General features: G+C 45.6%; 2 protein-coding genes and 2 pseudogenes across 2 annotated transcripts; 2 read left to right on the top strand and 2 right to left on the bottom strand.

Annotated features, from left to right (window-relative positions):
• The first annotated feature begins 2,409 nt into the window (after window positions 1-2,409).
• Window positions 2,410-3,357, top strand: LOC109573552 (olfactory receptor 3A2-like). The gene has a single exon (XM_019980799.2). It carries the CDS (start codon window positions 2,410-2,412, stop codon window positions 3,355-3,357), a length of 948 nt encoding a protein of 315 aa, XP_019836358.2.
• A 5,843-nt stretch (window positions 3,358-9,200) lies between these two features.
• LOC109573217 (olfactory receptor 1D2-like) lies at window positions 9,201-10,139 on the bottom strand (annotated as a pseudogene).
• Window positions 10,140-16,939: 6,800 nt separating this feature from the next.
• On the top strand, window positions 16,940-17,887 carry LOC109573574 (olfactory receptor 3A2). The gene has a single exon (XM_019980826.2). It carries the CDS (start codon window positions 16,940-16,942, stop codon window positions 17,885-17,887), a length of 948 nt encoding a protein of 315 aa, XP_019836385.2.
• A 6,371-nt stretch (window positions 17,888-24,258) lies between these two features.
• LOC109573215 (olfactory receptor 1D2-like) lies at window positions 24,259-25,197 on the bottom strand (annotated as a pseudogene).
• Window positions 25,198-26,458: the final 1,261 nt, after the last annotated feature.

The raw sequence follows: 26,458 nt of genomic DNA, 5'->3' as shown, positions 1-26,458 counted from the left end.
GTAGGAGTTTGTCATGGCTCAGTAGGGAGAAATCGAGGCTCATTATGAAGCCCTGAGAGTGATAATCCTCAGTGATGGGCATCATACCCATAAGGCACTCTGGATGTCTCTGGAAGATCTGAGTTCGTCCCAGAATCCCACTGATTTCAAACAAGCTGTATCTCCAGCCAACTGAGGGTTGTCAGCATCTGTTCTATTGCTCTTCTATGCCTGGCCATAACTTGCTTGTCTGTAAGGTACAGCTCTCCTAAGGGCCTTATTATTATGAGTGGTTTACATGAAAAGGAAAATGTCAGGGTAGATTTCTATCTGCTTGTTCCATCAAAACCAAAGAAATCAGTAGTCCTTACAACAACCTTGCAGATGCACCTGCCCCTGGAACTTCATTAAACTATACTAATCCATAAAATTCTTGCCTGGAAAATCCCATGGACAGAGGAGCCTGGAGGGCTGCACTCCATGGGGTTGCAAAGAGCCGGATACAACTGAGCGACTAAGCATGCACACACATAAAATTCTGTCCCAGATTCCAATACAATCAGACTCTTCCATGACAACTCCAGCTTATACTGATGTTTTCTTTCTCTGAAATCCTATGAACACTTGACTCATCCATTTATTTATTTAAAGTATTGAGTATATACCATAAGGGAAGTATTGTGCTAAGTACTGTTACTGCAAAACTGAGTCAAACATGTATTAATATTTTTGTCCTCAAGTAGCTTACAGAGAAGTAGGGGAGATATACTCTATAGAAAAATAACTTAGCTAGAAGGGAAACTGTAATAAGTTCAATAAAATAATGTGTAGTGGAAGTTTAGAGGAGACAGAGCTCCTTTTGAAATGGAGAAGTTTCCACGAAGGATTCATTCAGAAGTCAGCATTGCAGTCAACTCTTGAAATACCTGGGCATGTGGAGTTGGAAGGAAGTCATCGCCAGTACAGAAAACAGCATGAGAAAGGAGGTTAGAAAACCACAGGGTTACAATTAATGTTTGGGTCAAAATGGACCCCAAAGCAAAAACAGAGAGCAGGTCATTGCTCCTTAGTATAATATATGAAAAGAACTAGTCTCCATCCAGGGATTTGCCTATCTGTATTTATCAATGATCAACTTCATCAATGATGATCAGGCCTGAAGATGATCCCCATATCTCACTGATCACATGATCTCAGAATTTTAAGGCTATACATTAGAGATCACCATATCCAATTTTCACCCAAGCTCAGGCTCTCATCACACTTTCCGTTCTGTTCTGACTTCCCAGCCTCTGATCCAGTGCATTCTATGCAGGGAAACAATGTTACTCTTAGTGAAGCCCTGGTTCTGCTTATTCCATGGGCAATAGAGAGACATGGATTTTTTTAAAATCAAGAATTTATTATAAGATTTGAAAGACTTAGCTCAATCTGGTTCTCTATTATGCAGGTGCACAATAGGTACAGTATTCTTGCTTGGGAAATCCCATGGACAGAGGAGCCTGGCGGCTACAATTCAAGAGGTGACAAAGAGTTGGACACTATAGAGCATGCACATATGCCGTTAGAGCTACTGGTCAGTCCACCATGCCCGAAACAAGGCCAAGTGCAAGATGGGTGATTTTGCTGTGCAGAAAACTAACGGCATCTAGTAGCAACCAATCCACAGGTCATGCTTAAAGTTTTGATTCCAGAAGCAAGTAGCCGATACTATGAAAAGAATAAATTATTTTAAAATAAGCCACTATCAAAGTTTCATGTAAGGGCTTAAAGAGCAACAATACTAGCAAATAATACTAGCAATTTATTGACATAAAGATTTTTTATTTTATTCTTCCGACTATGTCGCCCACCTTGGAGAAAGGGCTGGAGTTCCTGATAGCTGGAGTATCTTGATAGGATACCCTGACAGTCATGGGTATCTTCTTTCTGACTCTTGCCATATCTTGGCTTCATTGTCATTATGTCTAGAAGTCCTGGAACCTGGGTTGTGTTTTCAAATGCTTTCTAGATATTTCTCTCCAAATACCATTAATTTTTCTATTTTGAAATCTGTTTGTTGGTTTGGGCTGATCCCTCAGAGTAAGTTAGGGTATTTACATTTTAGTCTCACTGTATTCAAAGAGGAAGTTTGCTTTTATCTGAATTTATTTCGCCAATTATTCTAACATTTTTCAACTGGGAGAAGATGGGAGGGACAAAGTTCTGGCGGTTTGGGGCATCTCAGCCAAGAGCAGGGTAAAGACATGGAAGGATGAAGGAAGTCAGTGAGTGAGGTGTAAGTGATCCCAGGGAGTGGGAAAACATCACCCAGACAGCTAGGAACTTACCATGGGGCTCTGAACATATATGGTTTAAAATGTTTATGTTGAATAACTACATTAAGTAGATCGAAACTTCCACTCCTGTGACAATTCCTTACAGAGACTCATGCAGCCAAAAGCTAGAACCAACAGGACAGCTCTAACTGATTTTATTTCACTGGGCTTAGTGGAAACAGAAAATCTACAGCCTATGGTCTTTGTACTGTTCCTCTTTGCCTACCTGGTCACTGTCGGGGGCAACCTCAGCATCCTGGCAGCCATCTTGGTGGAACCCAAACTCCACACCCCCATGTACTTCTTCTTGGGGAATCTATCGGTGCTGGACATTGGGTGCATCACCGTCACTGTTCCTGCCATGTTGGGCCGTCTCCTGTCCCACAAGCGCACAGTTCCCTATGCAGGCTGCCTCTCCCAGCTCTTCTTCTTCCACCTTCTGGCTGGGATGGACTGCTTCCTGTTGACAGCCATGGCCTATGATCGATTCTTGGCCATCTGCCGACCTCTCACCTACAGCACTCGCATGAGCCAGACGGTCCAGAGGATACTAGTGGCTGTGTCCTGGGCTTGTGCCTTCACCAATGCACTGACCCACACTATTGCCCTAACCACCCTTAACTTCTGTGGTCCCAACGAGGTCAATCACTTCTACTGTGACCTCCCACAGCTCTTCCAGCTCTCCTGCTCCAGCACTCAGCTCAATGAGCTGCTGCTCTTTGGCATGAGTTTCATAATGGCAGGTACACCTATGGTTCTCATCATCAGCTCCTACATCCATGTGGCAGCTGCAGTTCTACGAATCCGCTCAGTGGAGGGCAGGAAGAAAGCCTTCTCCACGTGTGGCTCCCATCTCACTGTGGTCTGCCTCTTCTATGGAACCGGTATGTTCAACTACATGCGCCTGGGTTCAGAGGAGGCTTCAGACAAGGATAAGGGAGTTGGAGTTTTCAACACAATTATCAATCCCATGCTGAACCCACTTATCTACAGCCTTAGAAACTCTGACGTTCAGGGTGCCCTGTGGCGGGTACTTGTAGGGAGGCGGTCACTGGCATGAGGGGTGATAGGGTCCCTCCTTTTCTGCCTTTTCTGGGTTGAAGGAAATTTCCCACGAGGACAGTAACCTGGAAAAATAGTTTCTCTACTCTGTCATTCCCAAAACTGTCCATGGCTACACCTGGAGCTTGTCTTCTTTGTAATCTCCTCTTGCAGTCGAGAACTGGAAGGATAGGCTGAGATAAAGATAGGAAGGAAAGGTATGAGGGTGAGAAGTAAGAAAGACTTAGGAGTGGAGGACTGAAGATGAAAATGAGGATATGTGGAGGGATGGGACAGCATGGTGAACAAAAGTAGTAAGAAAGAAAAATGGAAATTAGGAAAAGGACATGAGAGGATGGGAGGTGAGAAAGGATGAGAGAATTAAGGGTAACAAACTAGATGCCTAAGGAATGCTGATGAGTTCAAGGATGGGTGTCGAGAAAATGAAGAATGAATAGGAGGGGAGATGAGAATAAAATTCATCTATAGAATCACTTCCTATTAGCATATGGCCATGGAATAACTAGCACCTTTGATGTTACTGTTGGGCCCCAGCCATCCAACCAGGAAAAGAAAAGTTTAAGTTTTGATGAAGGTGTAATGATACAAGGCAGTTTAGGTATTCCTCTTCTGCTTCCTCTAGCTAGGAGATGATCCTAGAAAGACAGGGGGCAGGACTGACAGATGGAGAAGAGCGAGGGAAGATGTGTGTGCTGAGGCTCCATCCTCCATAACTCCACTGGGCCGTCAAAATCAAGAGCCTCCCTGCCTCTGGGTGCAGTGCCTGGTGACAGTCTAAAGAACACAGATGAAATCGGTCTCTTTCCTGATACTCTTGGGTCTCCAGTCACTTTGGGGTTAAAGAGAATGAGCTTCTCTCAAGGGGAAAAATTCTTGAGAATGACAACCATGCGTGTGGGCTGTAAGCACTGTTCTGTGACCTTAGAAAGTGTTTCTCTATGGCTGGACTTGTTCCATAAAGAACTGGAATGAGATCATCTCACCAGGATTCTTCATATTAAATGACCTTTGATATAATTTTCTAGGTGACCTTTCTCATGAGGATGAATCCAGAACACATTTTGAGAGCTTTACCACCACCACCTCCACCACTCTACCACCATGGTAGACCCCATGACACTTAGCACTAATGTGTACATCCACTAAGTTATCACAGTGTCTGTTTACCACGTCCCTTTCATAAAGGGTTGTTATAAATGAATATCTTTAATTTTTACAAACTGAAGTTGAGAAATGGCAGTATTTTTATTTGGATCTTTAATTCCAGTTAAAACTGCAGTTGGATATCTTTTCACATATTAAGTTGCCAGTTGTATTTCTTCTTTAAGAAGTGCTGAAGCTGGAGCCTATTATACAGAGTGAAGTAAGCCAGAAAGAGAAAAACCAATACAGTATGATGCTGCTGCTGCTGCTAAGTCGCTTCAGTCATGTCTGACTCTGTGCGACCCCAGAGACCGCAGCCCACCAGGCTCCCCCGTCTCTGGGATTCTCCAGGCAAGAACACTGGAGTGGGTTGCCATTTCCTTCTCCAATGCATGAAAGTGAAAAGTGAAAGTGAAGTCATTTCTGACTCTTAGCGACCCCATGGACTGCAGCCCATCAGGGTCCTCCATCCATGGGATTTTCCAGGCAAGAGTACTGGAGTGTGGTGCCATTGCCTGATCTGCCAAAACAGTATACTAACGCATATATATAGTATTTAGACAGATGGTAACGATAACCCTGTATGCGAGACAGCAAAAGAGACACAGATGTACAGAACAGTCTTTTGGACTCTGTGGAAGAGAGAGAGGGTGGGACGATCTGGGAGAATGGCATTGAAAAATGTATAATATCATATAAGAAATGAATCGACAGTCCAGGTTTAATGCAGGATACAGGATGCTCGGGGCAGGTGCACTGGGATGACCCAGAGAGATGGTGCGGGGAGGGAGGTGGAAGAGGGGTTCAGGATGGGGAACACATGTACACCTGTGGCAGATTTATGTTGATGTATGGCAAAACCAATACAATATTGTAAAGTAATTAGCCTCCAATTAAAATAAATATATTTAAATTAAAAAAATATAATTACACTCTCTCTGATCAAAAAAAAAAAAAAAAAAAAAACCAACCAACAACAAAAGAAGAAGAAGAAGTACTTTTTGACAGCTTGTGCCCTCTTTTCTGGAGAAGGCAATGGCACCCCACTCCAGTACTCTTGCCTGGAAAATCCCATGGATGGAGAAGCCTGGTGTGCTGCAGTCCATGGGGTCACTGAGAGTCGGACATGACTGAGAGACTTTACTTTTACTTTTCACTTTCATGCATTGGAGAAGGAAATGGCAACCCACTCCAGTGTTCTTGCCTGAACAATCCCAGGGACTGGGGAGCCTGGTGGGCTGCCGTCTATGGGGTCGCACAGAGTCGGACATGACTGAAGCGACTTAGCAGCAGCAGCAGCCCTCTTATCCACTGGATTGTTTTGTTAGGAAATCGTAACTGGCCAACCTTCACAAACAATGAAACTCAGCTTTGAATCAGCTCAGGTCCAGTTTGAACAAAAGTGATCTAATCTTAGTGCCTAATAGATGCAAAAATAAATAATTTTTGGAGGAAGAAGATATCATCCAGAGCCACACAATAGAAACTTATCTGAGCCATATATATAATTTAAAATTTTCTAGAAGCCTCATGGGGACAAGACTGTTTCTGAGTCTGTAGCAGGGACCATTTTAAAGCTAAAGTAAGCAAGTAAAATTAATTTCAATGATTCATTTTCTTTTATCCATATATTTAAAACATTATCATCTCAACATATAATCAATATTATGAAACTATAAGTGAGATATTTTACATTCTTATTTTCATACTGTCCTTAGAATCATGTATATTTTAAACTTGCAGAATCTCTCAATATGGATGCTAAATTTCATCAAAAATACTTGAACTGAGTCCTCTCGCAAGGCTACGATCAAGCCATCAGCCAGTGGTATAACTGTCTCCAGGCCTGACTGGGGAAGTGAAGGCTTCCACATTCATTCATATGGTCACTGTAGGACTCAGTTCCTTGCAGGTTAGGGGATTGAGGACCTCAGGACCTCACTGGCCTGAAGTTGGAGGCTGCTCAGTTCCTTGACCCTAGGGCATCTTAAAATGTGGTGTCTTCCTTCCTCAGAGTTAGAAAAGAGCCATAAAGAAAGACTGAGAAAGAAAGCAAATAGTAGGTCCTGTGCTTGTGTGCCCTCAGCAACAACCATTTAGCAGCCATAAGCAGACACACGTACTGCTTCCCTGATAGCTCAGTTGGTAACGGATCCGCCTGCAAGGCAGGAAGCTTTGGTTCAATTCCTGGGTCAGGAAGATCTGCTGGAGAAGGGAGAGGCTACCCACTCCAGTATTCTTGGGCTTCCTTTGTGGCTCAGCTGGTAAAGAATCCGCCAGCAATGCGGGAGACCTGGCTTCGATCCCTGGCTTGGGAAGATCCCCTGGAGATGGGAAAGGCTACCCATGCCAGTATTCTGGCTTAGAGAATTCCATGGACTGTATAGACCATGGGGTTGCAAAGAGTTGGACACAACTGAGCAATTTTCGCTTCACTTCACTTTATGCAGACAAAAGTGGGCTTCCCAGGTGGCGCTAGTGGTAAAGAATCCACCTGCCAATGCAAGAGACACAAGAGATGTGGGTTCAATCCCTGGGTCGGGAAGATCCCCTGGAGGAGGAAATGGCAACCCATTCTAGCATTCTTGCCTGGAGAATTCCTGGACAGAAGAGCTTGGCAGGCTATGGTCTATGGGGCTACAAATAGACTTGATTGAGTGCATACACACACACACACACACACACACACACACATATGCCGACAAAAGTGACTTTGTGGGGATCTGGGATCCAGGTAGGAGACTGGAAACTTGGTGGAGCTCACAACCAAAGAGGGGGGCTTCCCTTGTGGCTCAGTGCTAAAGAACCTGCCTGCCAATGCAGGAAACACCAGTTCGATCCCTGGTCCGGGAAGATCCCATATGCTGTGGAGCAACTAAGCCCAGGAACTGCCACAACTGAGCCCATGTGCCCCAACTACTGAAGTCCACATGCCCTAGAGCCTGTGCCCCACAACTGAAGTGACCACAATGAGAAGCCCGGGCTCTGAAACAAAAAGTCGCTCTCACTTGCTGTAACCAGAGAAAAGACCTCGCAACTTTCATAGAGGGAAAAGGGAAGTTAAGAGGGCTGTGGTCAACAAAGGATCTATGGCTTTTCATTGGCTGAGTCCTTGCCAGGAAAGAAGAGGAGTCTTTCTTCCTCCACAATGGCTCTGCTACAGTCACAGGGTGTGAGAGCTTGGCTATCTGCTCCAAAGACAAATACTTCCCCCCATACCATTCACCCAGTGATCTTACCTTGCCTTGCTCTACTCACTTTTTGACTCATCAGCATGCCTTAATTCTTAGCTCAGCTTTTACCATCTCAAGGAAGCCCTCCCTGAATTCCCCATCACTAACAAGCCAGGAGAGTCTTCCTCCTCCTTCTCCCCAACCCACATGCTCAGAGCATAACCACTGCCTTCAGACACAGAAATAAGGTAGCCTCCCTCCTTGGTCCATCATGAGCTCCTGATTCATGTTTGTAAAACAGTCTAAGCCACTAATAGGCATTCAGTCATTATCAGTGGAATGAACTGAACCTCAGATCAAGTCAACTCTCCCTGTCTCTCAACGTCTAGATCAGTTCTGGCTCTGCTGATTCATCTGTAAAGAACTGCTCCCTCTTTCACACTGCCAGAGCCCAGGGACTCATCTTCTCATCAGTAACTTCTCCTTTTCTATCCATTGCACTTGACACTAGGCTGGTGGAACCAAGTAGAGATAGGGTCTCACAATTACCTCCTCCACTTCTGCTTCCACCACCAATCCTGTCCATGAGCATGTGTTGATCACGCTTGAAAATTTTGCTTGGAGTGAAGGGTACAGTGGTTGCAAGCAGGAGAGGTGGGACCATAGAGTGAGGAGCTGGCATAACACAGAATAGGGTGGGCTGCTCAGGGATGAGGTCTCTCCACAGGGAAAAGGAAAATAGGAGAAAGCCACAGTCAGTATTGCTTTGAGGTCTGAGAGAGCAACACTGATGTGGATGAGCAGGGTGTGGATGAGACCATAGAGGACAGAGAGCACCCAATACAAGATGAGGAGTGAAACACAGAGCCCGGAGAATGGATAGCTTCACCCAGGGCACCTGTAGTTGGGGTAAAGCAGGTGTCCTCAAATGGCTCACAGGCAGCAGGTCCCCAAGAGCATGTCAGAGCTCAAGACCAAGAGTGTGCTAGAGAGTCCCCTTTCCAGGCAACAACTGGGTATGTTATGAAAGACTGGAATGGTGGCACTGTGGTCCTATGGTCAGATAAGTTGAAGACTTTGATCCTGCAAAATTTTAGTATTATTGTTAACATGACTTTATTTATTGCCAAGGTTGATGAGGTCTGGGGACACTGGTTACACATAGGTTTGTTTTCCTCATCACAGAGGTATGAGCTCATATTGAGCTGGATCTATGCTCTCATGGGGCTTCCCAGGCAGCTCAGTGATAAAGAATCCAGCTGCCAGTGCAGGAGACTCAGGTTCAGTCCCTGGGTCGGGAAGATTCCCTGAAGAAGGAAATGGCAACCTGCTCCAGTGTTCTTGCCTGGCAAATCCTATGGACAGAGGAGCCTGGCGGGCTACAGTCCATGGGGGTGGTAAAAGGATCAGACACGACTTAGTGACTAAACAATGAGTGTCTCTTTTTCACTCCTGTGTTCTCCATAGGATAATGCCTCGGACGGACACGAGTTGAAGCAATCTCCACTTCAATGCCCAGATTACCTCATGCCAACCTCTGGAAGGCTTTCCCTAAGAGGAGTCTTCCCAGTGCCCCATGCATGACCTTGATGCTCAGGCTGTAGATGAAAGGGTTCATCATGGGGTTCACCACAGCATACATCAGTGGGGCTACTGAGTCCTTAATGGAGTGGGTTTTGAGGGGCTGCAGATATACCATACCAAGTGTCCCACAGAAGAGGGAGACCACAGCCAAGTGGGAGGCATGGGTGGAGAAAGCTTTGTGCTTCCCAAATGCTGAAGGTATCTGGAGGATGGTGCTGACAATCCAGACATAGGACATGGTCATGAACCCTCAAGGGGTGAGGAAGATGAAGCAGCCTGTGGCAATCAACACTGTGTGAGTGATGTGAATGTTAGAACAGGCGAGCCTCAGTAGGACGTCCATCTCACAGAAGATGTAGCGGATCCTCCAGGACCTCAGAAGGTCACCTTGGTCATGAGGAGGGTGTGATGAGGCCACAGAGGACAGAGAGAGCCCAACACAAGGTGAGGAGTGAAATGAGAGCCCAGGGCTCATGGCTGTGGTGTAGCGGAGGGGGCGGCAGATGACCACACAGCGGTCATATGCCATCGTGGCCAGTATGAGGTTGTCCAGAGCCACCAAGGAGACCAGGAAATGGAGCTGAGTCACACACCCTCCATATGAGATGGCTTTGTTCTGAGACTGAAGGTTTACCACCATCTTGGGGCTCTTGTTGGTGATGAAGAAGAGGTCTGTGAAGCAGAGGTTGGCCAGGAAGAAGTACATGGGAGTGTGCAGGCGGGAGTCAGAGCCGATGGCCAGAATGATGAGCACATTTCCCACCACTGTGACCAGGTACATGGACAGGAACATCCAAAACAGGACCCGCTGCTGCTCAGGATTCTCTGAGATCCCCAGGCGGAGGAACTCTGAGACTGCACTCTGGTTGTCTCCATGCATTTCTCCAACTGTCTGCAACATCAGCACCAACAAATGTTTGTTAACTAAGTTACTTCTATTAAACAAGGGCATTCACATACACAAAATCAACTATTCTCTTGGAATTAAAATATCTTGAACTAAATTTTATAATATTTTAATACAGATTTTCAACAAGGTAATACAGGCATAAACATATAGCATGGACAATGTGTAACTTCTAGTCATTCCAGCAACAATTTCTCAGTTCAGTTCACTTCAGTCACTCAGTCGTGTACCACTCTTTGTGACCCCATGGACTGCAGCACGCCAGGCTTCCCTGTCCATCACCAACTCTCAGAGCTTACTCAAACTCATGTCCATTGAGTCCGTGATGCCATCCAGCCATCTCATCCTCTGTGGTCCTCTTCTTCTCCTGCCCCCAATCCCTCCCAGCATCAGAGTCTTTCCCAATGGGTCAAGTCTTTGCATGAGGTGGCCAAAGTATTGGAGTTTCAGCTTTAGCATCATTCCTTCCAAAGAACACCCAGGACTGATCTCCTTTAGAATGGACTGGTTGGATCTCCTTGCAGTCCAAGGGACTCTAAAGAGTCTTATCCAACACCACAGTTCAAAAGCATCAATTCTTCGGTGCTCAGCTTTCTTCACAGTCCAACGCTCACATCCATACATGACTACTGGAAAAACCATAGCCTTGACTAGCCTGATATTACAGATATATAATAGCAGAAAAGAAGAAGAGTTTCGCTCACTCATATTCCTCCCTTAGAAACAATAATTTGGACAAAAAGTGCCTTTGTGGGAGCTTGGAGATCTAGGTAAGAGATTATGAGACCCCAGTGGAGTCAAGTCCAAAGAGGGCTCTTTTGAGAAGACAAGACTGTGCCCAGCTGGCAGACTTGCAGACAGGAGTCCTATATTCAGGCCTGGAAAAAGCCCTGTGGATTCAGCTACAGCCCCTCTTGGCCTTGATTCTGTCACCAACAACACCTGTCAAGAAACCTAGCATTAGTCACGCCCACTTTTGTCCTAGATAATGAGCACATCAACCTCAGCCTTGGCTGTGGATGCTGAACTGGCCCATGGCCCATTCCTAGGCCCTCTCAGCTGCCAGTTCTGCCCACCCAGGGTCAAGGCAGGTGATGCCCATCCATTCCCCTAAGACACACTGTCCAACCTTGGTCCAACTGCAGACACTGACACAGTCTTGTAACTTGGCTCCAGCACCTTGTAGGCATAGATCAAGAATACACCTGCTTGTCCAGGGACCCATCTGAAAACACAGTCTTCTGTGCTCTCAGAGGCAGGCTCACTGACTTCTGTCTGACTGCAGATCTTGAAGTGACCCCATAACCCAGCTTCTACTCCTTGAAACCATAGGCTGGGAACACTTCCGCCAACCCAGAGACCTGGAGGAAGACACCTTCCCAGATGTAGGCCAGCCAAACTGGGTCTGATGGATATATATTTTTTTAATATTTATTTTTGCTAGTTATTTATTTGGCTTCCCCAGGTCTTAGTTGTGGCATTCAGGATCTTTAGTTGGGCATGTGGACACTTAATTGTAGTATGTGAGATCGTTCCATGACCAGGGATCAAACCCAGCCCCCCTGCACTGGGTGCGTGGAGCCTTAACTACTGGACCACCAGGGAAATCCCTGTCTGCCAGATCTTGAAGAGGCCCTATAATCAACATCTTGGCAGTCTATTACAACCAGCCCCAGGCACCCTTGCCTGGATGTTAAATCCTGAATCATGACAAGTGATGCCATGTCAATGAACTCTCCCTGTTCAGCCTTATGTTCTACCCCAGTCCTTGGGCCCTCATGATCCACTCCCACACTGCTCCTCTATGAACTGCAGGAAATTCCAGTTCCTGCCAGGATATATTGGCCAGTATATTCATTTCCTGTTGCTGCTGTAACAAAGTACCACAAATCTAGTGAGTTTAAGAAAAATGTATCTTCTCAGAGTCCTGGAGACCAAAAGTAAGAAATGAGTCCTACAGGGCTAACTTCATGATGTCAGCAGGAAGAGTTCCCTTGGGAGGCTCCAGGGGAAATCTATTCCATGTCTTCTCCAGTTTCAGGTGGCTTCTGGCATTCCTTGGCTTGTGACCACATCACTCCAGTCTCATGTCTATCATCACATTGTCTTCTTGGCCACGGCCTGTGGCATGTTGGGTCTTAGTTCCCTGACCAGGATTCAAACCTGCACCCCCTGCAATGGAAGCTCGGCATCTTAACCACTGGACTGCCAGGGAAGTCCCCACGTTGCCTTTTTCATTTCTGTAGGCAAATACCTCTCCACCTCTCTCTTAAAAGGACTCTTATGATCACACATCACAAAGGGCCCACTTGGATAATCCAGGATAATCTCCCCAGATGAAGACCCCTAACAATCACACTTACAAAGTCCCTTTTACATGATTTAAAGTTGATTTCAGGGATTAGTACCTGCATATCTTTGGGGCCCTACCACAGCCAGGTATGGGAATTATTGTTAATGAGTAAGTTGTTTCTTTTTGGACATAAATGGTATTTCCTTTCTTAGAGTATGCTGAGACCTAACCAGGAGTCCTTCAAGCTCAACATATGTCTTTTTTTTTTTAAGTGAGTCAAACTTAAAAAAAATAATTTTATTTATTTATTTTTGACTGTGCTGGGTCTTCATTACTGTCACAGGCTTTCTCTAGTTGCGGTGAATGGGAGCTACTCTCTTACTGCAGTGAGCAGGCTCTCCTTACTGTGGCTTACATTATGGAGCAGCGGCTCTAGGGCATGAAGTCTTCAGTAGCTGCAACGATGGCCTCAGTAGTTGTGGCTCCAGGGCTCTAGAGCACAGGTGTAATAGTTGTGGCACACAGGCTCTGTTGCTTCTTGGCATGTGGGATCTTCCCCAACCAAGGATTGAACCCATGTCCCCTGCATTGGCAAGCAGATTCTTGACCTCTGAACTACCAGGGAAGTCCCTCAACATCCCTCTTTTACCAGCACTTCCAGAATCATTACAGGATCCCCAAGACACAGTCCCAGAGGCCCCACTAATGAGGCTCTGAGGGAGGAAGCCCCACATTCTTGAGGGCTCATTAGGAAACTGGATTGGAAGCAAGCTTCTCCCTCTTCCTCTCTGCTGGGGCTTCCTCCACACCCCCAGGTCCACGGCAAGTCTGGAAATTAGCTGCTCTCTGCTCATAGGCCCTGCTTCAGGCTGACATCTGAGAAAGAAAACTGCTCCCTCAGGAAACCCATATCTAGTCTCAATTACACTCTAACTTCCTGGGTGACTTGGAGAATATGGGCAAGTCCTGCAGACCTCAGCAACCCCACCATTAGTGGGCTATGTATCACTTGACTTAATGACCTGCCATAAAGCCAAGGCTAGAGATAACCTTTTTTTTTTTTCCCCCAAGGAAAGTCTAAATATGAGAAGGTATGAGGCACTGCTGCTATATTTATGAAGAGCTTGAGTTGTTTATAAAACAACTTGTCTCTCTCCCCCATTTGTCTCTGCTTTCCTGGGAGGGCTAATTTCTGAGGCCCCCGGGGGATACCATTGAGAAGACAGTCCTATAATTTCTTTCATTTCCTTATACAAAGCCCCTTCCTGGATTTCTGTGTGGATAGGTCTGAAGGGCCCCTCATCTTCTCCTGCAAACACTCTCTGGTGTCTATGCCTGTGCCAGGGTGAGTACTCATAGGCCTCACTCTGTAAGAGTCCTCACATTGTAAGAGCAGGTTCTTCCTCTGCTCTTACAAAACAGAAATGGGGCTTCTGCTACACTCAGCTCAAACTGATTTTATACTTGGTGCAATTGATGCCCCTGAAGTGGGGAGCCTTTTTAGGAGATCTGGGACTGTAACCCAAAGATCTTGGCTCCTTTTCTGGGCCCTGTTTCCCATGTCTCCTTCTCTTGGATGAAGCCTGCTCTCTGTAATGCTTGTGCTGTGCTTAGTCGCTCATCCATCTCTTTGCGACCACACAGAGTATAGGCCGACAAGCTCCTGTGTACAAAGGGATTCTCCAGGCAAGAATAGTGGAGTGGGTTGCCGTTCCCTCCTCCAGGGGATCTTCCCAACCCAGGGTTTAAACCCAGGTCTCCCACATTGGGGGCAGATTCTTTACTATCTGAGCCACCAGAGAAGCCCAAGCATACTGGAATAGGTAGCCTATCCCTTCTCTACGGGATCTTCCCAACCCAGAAATCCAATTGGGGTCTCCTGCATTGCAGGCAGATTCTTTACCAGCTGAGCTACCATGGAAGCCCCTGCGACTCTTAGGAGTAAGTATTAGGGGGATTCACTGAGTCCAGTTTGCTGCCCAGGACCCACTTCATCAGGTAGTTAGAAACTTGACTCCAGTCAGAGGCTTTGCTGAACTGTTCATCACTGGAATGTTGGAGGAGTTGGGTGGAATTCCAGAGTAGGAGTTTGTCGTGGCTCAGTAGGGAGAAATCGAGGCTCATTATGAAGCCCTGAGAGTGGTAATCCTCAGTGATGGGCATCATACCCATAAGGCACTCTGGATGTCTCTGGAAGATCTGAGTTCGTCCCAGAATCCCTCTGATTTCAAACAAGCTGCATCTCCAGCCAACTGAGAGTTGTCAGCAGCTGTTCTATTTTTCTTCTATGCCTGGCCATAACTTGCTTGTCTGTAAGGTACAGCTCTCCTAAGGGCCTTATTATTATGAGTGGTTTACATGACAAGGAACATGTCAGGGTAGATTTCTATCTGCTTGTCCCATCAAAACCAAAGAAATCAGTAGTCCTTGCAGCAACCTTGCACATGCACCTGCCCCTGGAACTTCCTTAAACTATACTAATCCATAAAATTCTTGGCTGGAGAATCCCATGGACAGGAGCCTGGAGGGCTGCACTCCGTGGGATTGCAAAGAGCCGGATACAACTGAGCGACTAAGCATGCACACACACAAAATTCTGCCCCAGATTCCAGTACAGTCAGACGCTTCCATGACAACTCTAGCTCATACTGATGTTTTCTTTCTCTGAAATCCTATGAACACTTGACTCATCCATTGATTTATTTAAAATATTGAGTATATACCATAAGGGAAGTATTGTGCTAAGTACTGTTACTGCAAAACTGAGTCAAACATGTATTAATATTTTTGTCCTCAAGTAGCTTACAGAGAAGTAGGGGAGATATACTCTATAGAAAAATAACTTAGCTAGAAGGGAAACTGTAATAAGTCCAATAAAATAATGTGTAGTGGAAGTTTAGGAGAGACAGAGCTCCTTTTGAGATGGAGAAGTTTCCAGGGAGGATTCATTCAGAAGTCAGCATTGCAGTCAACTCTTGAAATACCTGGGCATGTGGAGTTGGAAGGAAGTCATCGCCGGTACAGAAAACAGGATGAGAAAGGAGGTTAGAAAACCACAGGGTTACAATTAATGTTTGGGTCAAAATGGACCCCAAAGCAAAAACAGAGAGCAGGTCATTGCTCCTTAGTATAATATATGAAAAGAACTAGTCTCCATCCAGGGATTTGCCTATCTGTATTTATCAATGATGAATTTCATCAATGATAATCAGGCCTGAACATGATCCCCATATCTCACCGATCATGTGATCTCAGAATTTTAAGGCTATCTTAGAGATCACCATATCCAATTTTCACCCAAGCTCAGGCTCTCATCACCCTTTCCCTTCTGTTCTGACTTCCCAGCCTCTGATCCAGTGCATTCTGCCCAGGGAAACAATGTTACTCTTAGTGAAGCCCTGGCTCTGCTTATTCCATGGGCAACAGAGAGACATGGATTTTTTTTTTTTAATCAAGAGTTTATTATAAGATTTGAAAGACTTAGCTCAATCTGGTTCTCTATTATGCAGGTGCATAATAGGGACAGTATTCTTGCTTGGGAAATCCCATGGACAGAGGAGCCTGGCGGCTACAGTTCAAGAGGTCACAAAGAGCTGTACACTGTGGAGCATGCACACATGCCGTTAGAGCTACTGGCCAGTCCACCATGCCTGAAACAAGGCCAAGTGCAAGATGGGTGATTTTGCTGTGCAGAAAACTAATGGCATCTAGTAGCAACCAATCCACAGGTCATGCTTAAAATTTTGATTCCAGAAGCAAGTAGCCGATACTATGAAAAGAATAAATTATTTTAAAATAAGCCACTATTCAAAGTCTAATGTAAGGGCTTAAAGAGCAACAATACTAGCAAATAATACTAGCAATTTATTGACATAAAGATTTTTTATTTTATTTTTTGGACTATGTCCCCCACCTTGGAGAAAGGTCTGGAGTTCCTGATAGCCACAGTCACGGGTATCTTCTTTCTGAGTCTTGCCATACGTTGGCTTGATTGTCATTATTTCTAGAAGTCTTGGAACCTAGGCTGTGTTTTCAAATGCTTTCTAGATATTTCTCTTTAAATAATTAATTTTTCCCTATTAATTTTTCTATTTTGAAATCTGTTTATTGGTTTGGGCTGATCCCTCAGAGTAAATTGGGGGATTTACATTTTAGTCTCACTATATTCAAAGAGGAAGTTTGCTTTTATCTGAATTTTTTTTCCCCAAGTATTCTAACATTTTTCAACTGAGAGAAGATGGGAGGGACAAAGTTCTGGCGGTTTGGGGCATCTCAGCCAAGAGCAGGGTAAAGACATGGAGGGATGAAGGAAGTCAGTGGGTGAGGTGTAAGTGACCCTGGGGAGTGGGAAAACCATCACCCAGACAGCTAGGAACTTACCATGGGGCTCTGAACATACATGTTTTAAAATGTTTATGTTGAATAAGTACATTAAGTAGATCGAAACTTCCACTCCTGCAACATTTCCTTACAGAGACTCATGCAGCCAGAAGCTAGAACCAACAGGACAGCTGTAACTGAATTTATTTTACTGGGCTTAGTGGAAACAGACAATCTACAGCCTATGGTCTTTGTACTGTTCCTCTTTGCCTACCTGGTCACTGTCGGGGGCAACCGCAGCATCCTGGCCGCCATCTTGGTGGAACCCAAACTCCACACCCCCATGTACTTCTTCCTGGGGAATCTATCGGCGCTGGACATTGGGTGCATCACCGTCACTGTTCCTGCCATGTTGGGCCGTCTCCTGTCCCACAAGCGCACAGTTCCCTATGCAGGCTGCCTCTCCCAGCTCTTCTTCTTCCACCTTCTGGCTGGGATGGACTGCTTCCTGTTGACAGCCATGGCCTATGATCGATTCTTGGCCATCTGCCGACCTCTCACCTACAGCACTCGAATGAGCCAGACGGTCCAGAGGATACTAGTGGCTGTGTCCTGGGCTTGTGCCTTCACCAATGCACTGACCCACACTATTGCCCTAACCACCCTTAACTTCTGTGGTCTCAACGAGGTCAATCACTTCTACTGTGACCTCCCACAACTCTTCCAGCTCTCCTGCTCCAGCACTCAGCTCAATGAGCTGCTGCTCTTTGGCGTGGGTTTCATAATGGCAGGTACACCTGTGGTTCTCATCATCAGCTCCTACATCCACGTGGCAGCTGCGGTTCTACGAATCCGCTCAGCGGAGGGCAGGAAGAAAGCCTTCTCCACGTGTGGATCCCACCTCACTGTGGTCTGCCTCTTCTGTGGGACTGGTATCTTCAACTACATGCGCCTGGGTTCAGAGGAGGCTTCAGACAAGGATAAGGGAGTTGGAGTTTTCAACACAGTTATCAATCCCATGCTGAACCCACTTATCTACAGCCTTAGAAACCCTGATGTTCAGGGTGCCCTGTGGCGGGTACTTGTAGGGAGGCGGTCACTGACATGAGGGGTGGTAGGGTCCGTCCTTTTCTGGGTTGGGGGAAATTTTTCATGAGGGCAGTAACCTGGAAAAATGGTTCACAACCATTTTCCTAGCTCTGCTGCCCGAAGATTTGTGTTGTGTGCTTGTTCTGCAAAGAAACCCTACAGAATTCATTCATTCATTTATACAATAGGTATTTATTCAATTCTTCTGTGACTTAGACATTCTTCCAGGGCATTGATGAACAAAATAGGAGTCTGAGCACTCACACAACTCACATTCTAATGAAGGTAGACAATATCATCAAGTATAAACAAGCGTCCTATATGGTAGATCACATAGTGATATGTGCAGTAGAGAAAAAACAAGCACAATGGGGGGATATGAAGTTAGGTTCTGCCGAGAAAGTTCCCAGGGCAAGTTGCTACTTTGCTTTTGGCTGTGCTCACTTTCCAGGTAGAGTTGAGGACTTGGAGGTCTGGTAGGTCTTGCGTAGCAATGTCCTAACAGGGAAGGGTATTTGGTTAACCACAGTCTAAGTATCCAATAATACCAAGTTTTCTTCTGGTGGGTATGTGAGATTCCCTCTAGATCAGGGTGCAGAATGCTGTCCTAAATTGTGGGCTCAGTGCCAAGGATTATTCTACTTTATTATTTGCCTTTTGCCTCCCAGAAAATTACTTCCTTTTTTTCACAACCACACAAGAATCCCAGAGTATGTTTAGAGCACAGGTTGAGTCTACAGAAAGAAAGAGCCCACTAAATAAAAATGAAATTAAAGCTTTTGTGATATATCTTAAGATCAAGAAAAGGAATATTCTGTCTCCATCCTCTACTGTCTTTCTTATTTGATGTCTCCTTCCTCATATAAATGATAAAGTCTTTGAAAGAGGCATTTGTACTATAATTTCCTTAGAATTTGCGATGTAGAATATCCAAAGTAACCTTCTCAAACATCTTGCTTTTCTCTCCCAAACCTCCTAGCTCAAAAAATATCCATAAATGTAGTCCCTAGGAGTGACACCTCTAACTTTATCTTAACATATCAGTACAGCTCCAACATACAGAATTTCCTCATCTTGATGTTCATGCAGCATTCAGTTCATCCATTATTGTTTAGTAACCTTTTTTTCATCCTCCCTTGGAAAGACTGCTTACCCTGTCCTGGTAATTCTGATGTTTCTCTACTTTATCATTCCCATAACTGTCCATGGCTACACCTGGAGCTTGACTTCTTTGTAATCTCTTTTGGAGTCAAGTAACTGGAAGGATAGGCTGAGATAAAAACAAGAAGAAAAGGCACGAGAGTGAGAAGTAAGAAAGGCTTGGGAGTGGAGGACTGAAGATGAAAATGAGGATATGTGGAGGGATGGGACAGGATGGTGAGCAAAAGAAATAAGCAGGAAAAATGGAAATTAGGAAAAGGACATGAGAGGATGGGAGGTGAGAAAGGATGAGAGAATTAAGGGTAACAGACTAGATGCCTAAGGAATGCTGATGAGGTCAAGGATGGGTGTCGAGAAAATGAAGAATGAATAGGAGGGGAGATGAGAATAAAATTCATCTATAGAATCACTTCCTATTAGCATATGGCCATGGAATAACTAGCACCTTTGATGTTACTGTTGGGCCCCACCCGTCCAACCAGGAAAAGAAAAGTTTAAGTTTTGATGAAGGTGTAATGATACAAGGCAGTTTAGGTATTTCTCTTCTGCTTCCTCTGCCTAAGAGATGATCCTAGAAAGACAGGAGGCAGGACTGACAGATGAGAAGAGCGAGGGAAGATGTGTGTGCTGAGGCTTCATCCTCCATAACCCCACTGGGCCGTCAAAATCAAGAGCCTCCCTGCCTCTGGGTGCAGCGCCTGGTGACAGTCTAAAGAACACAGATGAAATCGGTCTCTTTCCTGATACTCTTGGGTCTCCAGACACTTTGGGGTTAAAGAGAATGAGCTTCTCTCAAGGGGAAAAATTAGTGAGAATGACAACCATGCATGTGGGCTGTAAGCACCGTTCTGTGACCTTAGAAAGTGCTTCTCTATGGCTGGACTTGTTCCATAAAGAACTGGGATGAGATCATCTCTCCAGGTTTCTTCACATAAATGACCTTTGATATAATTTTCTAGGTGAACGTTTTCATGAGGATGAGTCCAGAACACATTTTGAGAACTTTACCACCACCACCTCCACCACTCTATCTACCCCATGACACTTAGCACTAATGTGTACATCCACTAAGTTATCACAGTGTCTGTTTACCACGTCCCTTTCATAAGGGGTTGTTATAAATAAATATCTTTAATTTTTACAAACTGAAGGTTGAGAAGTGGCAGTATTTTTATTTGGATCTTTAATTCCAGTTAAAACTGCAGTTGGATAACTTCTCACATATTTAGTGGCCAGTTATATTTCTTCTTTAAGAAGTGCATTTTGATAGCTTTTGCCCTCTTTTCTGGAGAAGGCAATGGCACCCCAGTCCAGTACTCTTGCCTGGAAAATCACCTGGGTGGAGGAACCTGGTGGGCTGCAGTCCATGGGGTCACTGAGAGTCGGACATGACTGAGCACCTTCACTTTCACATTTCACTTTCATGCATTAGAGAAGGAAATGGCAACCCACTCCAGTGTTCTTGCCTGGAGATTCCCAGGAACGGGGGAGCCTGGTTGGCTGCCGTCTATGGGGTTGAACAGAGTTGGACACGACTGAAGCAACTTAGAAGGAGCAGCAGCAGCAGCCTTCTTTTCCACCGGATTGCTTGTTAGGAAATCGTAACTGGCCAACCTTCACAAACAATGAAAACTCAGCTTTGAATCAGCTCAGGTCCAGATTGAACAAAAGTGATCTAATCTTAGTGCCTAATAGATGCAAAAATAAATAATTTTTGGAGGAAGAAGATATCATCCAGAGCCACGCAATAGAAACTTAATCTGAGCCATATACATAATTAAAATTTTCTAGAAGCCTCATGGGGACAAGACTGTTTCTGAGTCTGTAGCAGGGACCATTTTAAAGCTAAAGTAAGCAAGTGAAATTAATTTCAATGGTTCATTTTCTTTTATTCATATATATAAAACATTATTATCTCAACATATAATCAATATTATGAAACTATAAGTGAGATATTTTACATTCTTATTTTTCATACTGTCCTTAGAATCATGTATATTTTAAACTTACAAAACCTCTCAATATGGATGCTAAATTTCATCAAAAATACTTGAACTGAGTCCTCTCGCAAGGCTACGATCAAGCCATCAGCCAGTGGTGTAACTGTCTCCAGGCCTGACTGGGGAAGTGAAGGCTTCCACATTCATTCACATGGTCACTGGTAGGACTCAGTTCCTTGCGGGTTAGGGGACTGAGGACCTCAGGACCTCACTGGACAGAGGTTGGAGGCTGCCTCAGTTCCTGACCCTAGGCATCTTAAAATGTGGTGCCTTCCTTCCTGAGAACTAGAAAAGAACCATAAAGAAAGACTGAGAAAGAAAGCAAATAGGAGGTCCTCTTCTTGTGTGCCCTCAGCATCAACCATTTAGCAGCTATAAGCAGACAAACGTACTGCTTCCCTGATAGCTCAGTTGGTAACGGATCCGCCTGCAATGCAGGAAGCTCTGGTTCAATTCCTGGGTCAGGAAGACCTGCTGGAGTAGGGATAGGCTACCCACTCCAGTATTCTTGGGCTTCCCTTGTGGCTCAGCTGGTAAAGAATCCGCCTGCAATGTGGGAGATCTGGCTTCAATCCCTGGCTTGGGAAGATCCCCTGGAGATAGGAAAGGCTACCCACGCCAGTATTCTGGCTTAGAGAATTCCATGGACTGTATAGTCCTGGGGTCACAAAGAATTGGACACAACTGAGCAACTTTTACTTCATTTCACTTTATGCAGACAAAAATGGGCTTCTCAGGTGGCGCTAGTGGTAAAGAATCCACCTGCCAATGCAAGAGACACAAGAGATGTGGGTTCAATCCCTGGGCCGGGAAGATCCCCTGGAGGAGGAAATGGCAACCCACTCTAGCATCTTGCCTAGAGAATTCCATGGACAGAAGCACCTGGCGGGCTACGGTCTATGGAGTTACAAATAGGCTTGATAGAGTGCACACACACACACACACACACACACACACGCCGACAAAAGTGACTTTGTGGGGATTTGGGATCCAGGTAGGAGACTGGAAACCTTGTGGAGCTCACGACCAAGGAGGGGGGCTTCCCTGGTGGCTCAGTGCTAAAGAACCTGCCTGCCAATGCAGGAAACACCAGTTCGATCCCTGGTCCGGGAAGATCCCATATGCCGTGGAGCAACTAAGCCCAGGAACTGCCACAACTGAGCCCATGTGCCCCAACTACTGAAGTCCACATGCCCTAGAGCCTGTGCCCCACAACTGAAGTGACCACAATGAGAAACCCGGGCACTGAAACAAGTAGCTCTCACTTGCTGTAACTAGAGAAAAGACCTTGCAACTTTCATAGAGGGAAAAGGGAAGTTAAGAGGGCCGTGGTCAACAAAGGATCTATGGGTTTTCATTGGCTGAGTCCTTGCCAGGAAAGAAGAGGACTCTTTCTTCCTCCACACTGGCTCTGCTACAGTCACAGGGTGTGAGAGCTTGGCTATCTGCTCCAAAGACAAATACTTCCCCCCATACCATTCACCCAGTGATCTTATCTTGCCTCGCTTTACTCACTTTTCGACTCATCAGCATGCCTTAATTCTTAGCTCAGCTTTTACCATCTCAAGGAAGCCCTCCTTGAATTCCCCATCACTAACAAGCCAGGCGAGTCTTCCTCCTCCTTCTCCCCAACCCACATGCTCAGAGCATAACCACTGCCTTCAGACACAGAAATAAGGTAGCCTCCCTCCTTAGTCCATCATGAGCTCCTGATTCATGTTTGTAAAACAGTCTAAGCCACTAATAGGCATTCAGTCATTATCAGTGGAATGAACTGAACCTCAGATCAAGTCAACTCTCCCTGTCTCTCAACGTCTAGGTCAGTTCTGGCTCTGCTGATTCATCTGTAAAGAACTGCTCCCTCTTTCACACTCCCAGAACCCAGGGACTCATCTTCTCATCAGTAACTTCTCCTTTTCTATCCATTGCACTTGACACTAGGCTGGTGGAACCAAGTAGAGATAGGGTCTTACAATTACCTCCCCCACTTCTGCTTCCACCACCAATCCTGTCCATGAGCATGTGCTGATCACGCTTGAACATTTTGCTTGGAATGCAGGGTAGAGTGGTGGCAAGGAGAGGTGGGACCATGGAGTGAGGAGCTGGCATAACACAGAATAGGGTGGGGTGCTCAGGGATGAGGTCTCTCCACAGGGAAAAGGAAAATAGGAGAAAGCCACAGTCAGTATTGCTTTGAGGTCTGAGAGAGCAACGCTGATGTGGATGAGGAGGGTGTGAATGAGACCATAGAGGACAGAGAGCACCCAACACAAGATGAGGAGTGAAATGCAGAGCCCAGGGAATGGATAGCCTCACCCAGGGCACCTGCAGTGGGGGTAATGCAGGTGTCTCCAAATGGCTCACAGGCAGCAGGTCCCAAGAGCATGTCAGAGCTCAAGACCAAGAGTGTTCTAGAGAGTCCCCTCTCCAGGCCACAACTGGGTATATTATGAAAGACTGGGATGGTGGCACTGTGGTCCTATGGTCAGATAAGTTGAAGACTTTGATCCTGCAAAATTTTAGTATTAGTGTTATGCTATGCTAAGTCACTTCAGTTGTGTCCGACTCTGTGTGACCCCATAGACGGTAGCCCACCAGGCTCCCCTGTCCCTGGGTTTCTCCAGGCAAGAACACTGGAGTGGGTTGCCATTTCCTTCTCCAGTGCATTAAAGTGAAAAGTGAAAGTGAAGTCGCTCAGTCGTGTCCAAGTCCTAGCAACCCCATGGACTGCAGCCCACCAGGCTCCTCCACCCATGGGACCGTCCAGGCAAGAGTACTAGAGTGGGGTGCCATTGCCTTCTCTGAGTATTAGTGTTAACATGACCTTATTTATTGCCAAGGTGGATGAGGTCTGGGGACACCTGTTACACATAGGTGTCTTTTCGTCACCACAGAGGTATGAGCTCATTTTGAGCTGGATCTATGCTCTCATGGGGCTTCCCAAGCAGCTCAGTGATAAAGAATTCAGCTGCGGGTGCAGGAGACTCAGGTTCAGTCCCTGGGTCGGGAAGATTCCCTGAAGAAGGAAATGGCAATCTGCTCCACTGTTCTTGCCTGGCAAATCCCATGGACAGAGGAGCCTGGTGGGCTACAGTGCATGGGGTCGTAAAAGGGTCAGACACGACTTAGTGACTAAATAACAAGTGTGTTCCGATCACTCCTGTGTCCTCCATAGGATAACACCTTGTACATGAATTGAAGAAATCTCCACTTCAATGCCCAGATTACCTCATGCCAACCTCTGGAAGGCTTTCCCTAAGAGGAGTCTTCCCAGTGCCCCATGGATGGCCTTGATCCTCAGGCTGTAGATGAAAGGGTTCATCATGGGGATCACCACAGCATACATCAGTGGGGCTACTGAATCCTTCATGGAGTGGGTTTTGAGGGGCTGCAGATATACCATACCAAGTGTCCCACAGAAGAGGGAGACCACAGCCAAGTGGGAGGCACGGGTGGAGAAAGCTTTGTGCTTCCCAGACGCTGAAGGTATCTGGAGGATGGTGCTGACAATCCAGACACAGGACGTGGTCATGAACCCTCAAGGGGTGAGGAAGATGAAGCAGCCTGTGACAATCAACACTGTGTGAGTGATGTGAATGTTAGAACAGGCGAGCCTCAGTAGGACGTCCATCTCACAGAAGATGTAGCGGATCCTCCAGGACCTCAGAAGGTCACCTTGGTCATGAGGAGGGTGTGATGAGGCCACAGAGGACAGAGAGGGCCCAACACAAGGTGAGGAGTGAAATGAGAGCCCAGGGCTCATGGCTGTGGTGTAGTGGAGGGGGCGGCAGATGGCCACACAGCGGTCATATGCCATCGTGGCCAGGATGAGGTTGTCCAGAGCCACCAAGGAGACCAGGAAATAGAGCTGAGTCACACACCCTCCATATGAGATGGCTTTGTTCTGAGACTGAAGGTTTACCACCATCTTGGGGCTCTTGTTGGTGATGAAGAAGAGGTCTGTGAAGCAGAGGTTGGCCAGGAAGAAGTACATGGGAGTGTGCAGGCGGGAGTCAGAGCCGATGGCCAGAATGATGAGCACATTTCCCACCACTGTGACCAGACACATGGACAGGAACATCCAAAACAGGACCCGCTGCTGCTCAGGATTCTCTGAGATCCCCAGGAGGAGGAACTCTGAGACTCCACTCTGGTTGCCTCCATGCATTTCTCCAACTGTCTGCAACATCATCACCAACAAATGTTTGGTTACTGTTACTTCTGTTAAACAAGGGCATTCACATACACAAGATCAACTATTCTCTTGGCATTAAAATATCTTGAATTAAATTTTATAATATTTTAATACAGATTTTCAACAAAGTAATAACAGGCATAAACATATAACATGGACAATGTGTAACTTCTAGTCATTCCAGCAACTTCTTCTCAGTTCAGTTCAGTTCAGTCACTCAGTCATGTCTGACTCTTTGTGACCCCATGGACTGCAGCACGCCAGGCTTCCCTGTCCATCACCAACTCCCAGAGCTTACTCAAACTCATGTCCATCCAGTCAGTGATGCCATCCAACCATCTCATCCTCTGTTGTCCCCTTCTCCTCTCGCCTTCAATCTTTCCCAGCATCAGGGTCTTTTCCAATGAGTCAGTTCTTTGGATCAGGTGGCCAAAGTATTGGAGCTTCAGCTTCAGCATCAGTCCTTCCAGTGAACATTCAGGACTGATTTCCTTCAGGATTGACTTCTTCTCTGCCATACTTCTTTTTTTTTTAATTAATGAATTTACTTTAATTGGAGGCTAATTAGTTTACAATATTGTAGTGGTTTTTGCCATACATTGACATAAATCAGCCATGGGTGTACATGTGTTCCCCATCCTGAAAACCCCTCCCCATTTCATCCCTCAGGGTCATCCCAGTACACCGGCTCTATGCGCCCTGTCTCATGCATCAAACCTGGACTGGCGATCTATTTCACATATGGTAATATACATGTTTCAATGTTATACGTGTACACCTGTGGCAGATTCATGTTGATGTATGGCAAAACCAATACAATATTATAAAGTAATTAACCTCCAATTAAAATAAATAAATTTATATTAAAAAAATGCTATTCTCTCACATCATCCCACCCTCATCTTCTCCCACAGAGTCCAAAAGTCTGTTCTTTATCTCTGTGTCTCTTTTGCTGTCTCACATATAGGGTCATCATTACCATCTTCCTAAATTCCATATATATGCATTAATATACTGTATTGGTATTTTTCTTTCTGACTTACTTCACTCTGTATAATAGGCTCCGTTTCATCCATCTCATCAGAACTGATTCAAATGCATTCTTTTTAATAGCTGAGTAATATTCCATTGTGTATATGTACTACAGCTTTCTTTTCCATTCATCTGCCAGTGGACATCTAGGTTGCTTCCATGTCCTAGCTATTGTAAACAGTGCTGTGATGAACACTGGGGT

This window comes from Bos indicus, chromosome 19, assembly GCF_029378745.1.
Source record: "Bos indicus isolate NIAB-ARS_2022 breed Sahiwal x Tharparkar chromosome 19, NIAB-ARS_B.indTharparkar_mat_pri_1.0, whole genome shotgun sequence".
Taxonomy (NCBI): Eukaryota; Metazoa; Chordata; class Mammalia; order Artiodactyla; family Bovidae; genus Bos; species Bos indicus.
The sequence above is the reverse complement of the archived record's forward strand: the minus strand, read 5'-3'. Positions and strand labels throughout refer to the sequence as shown.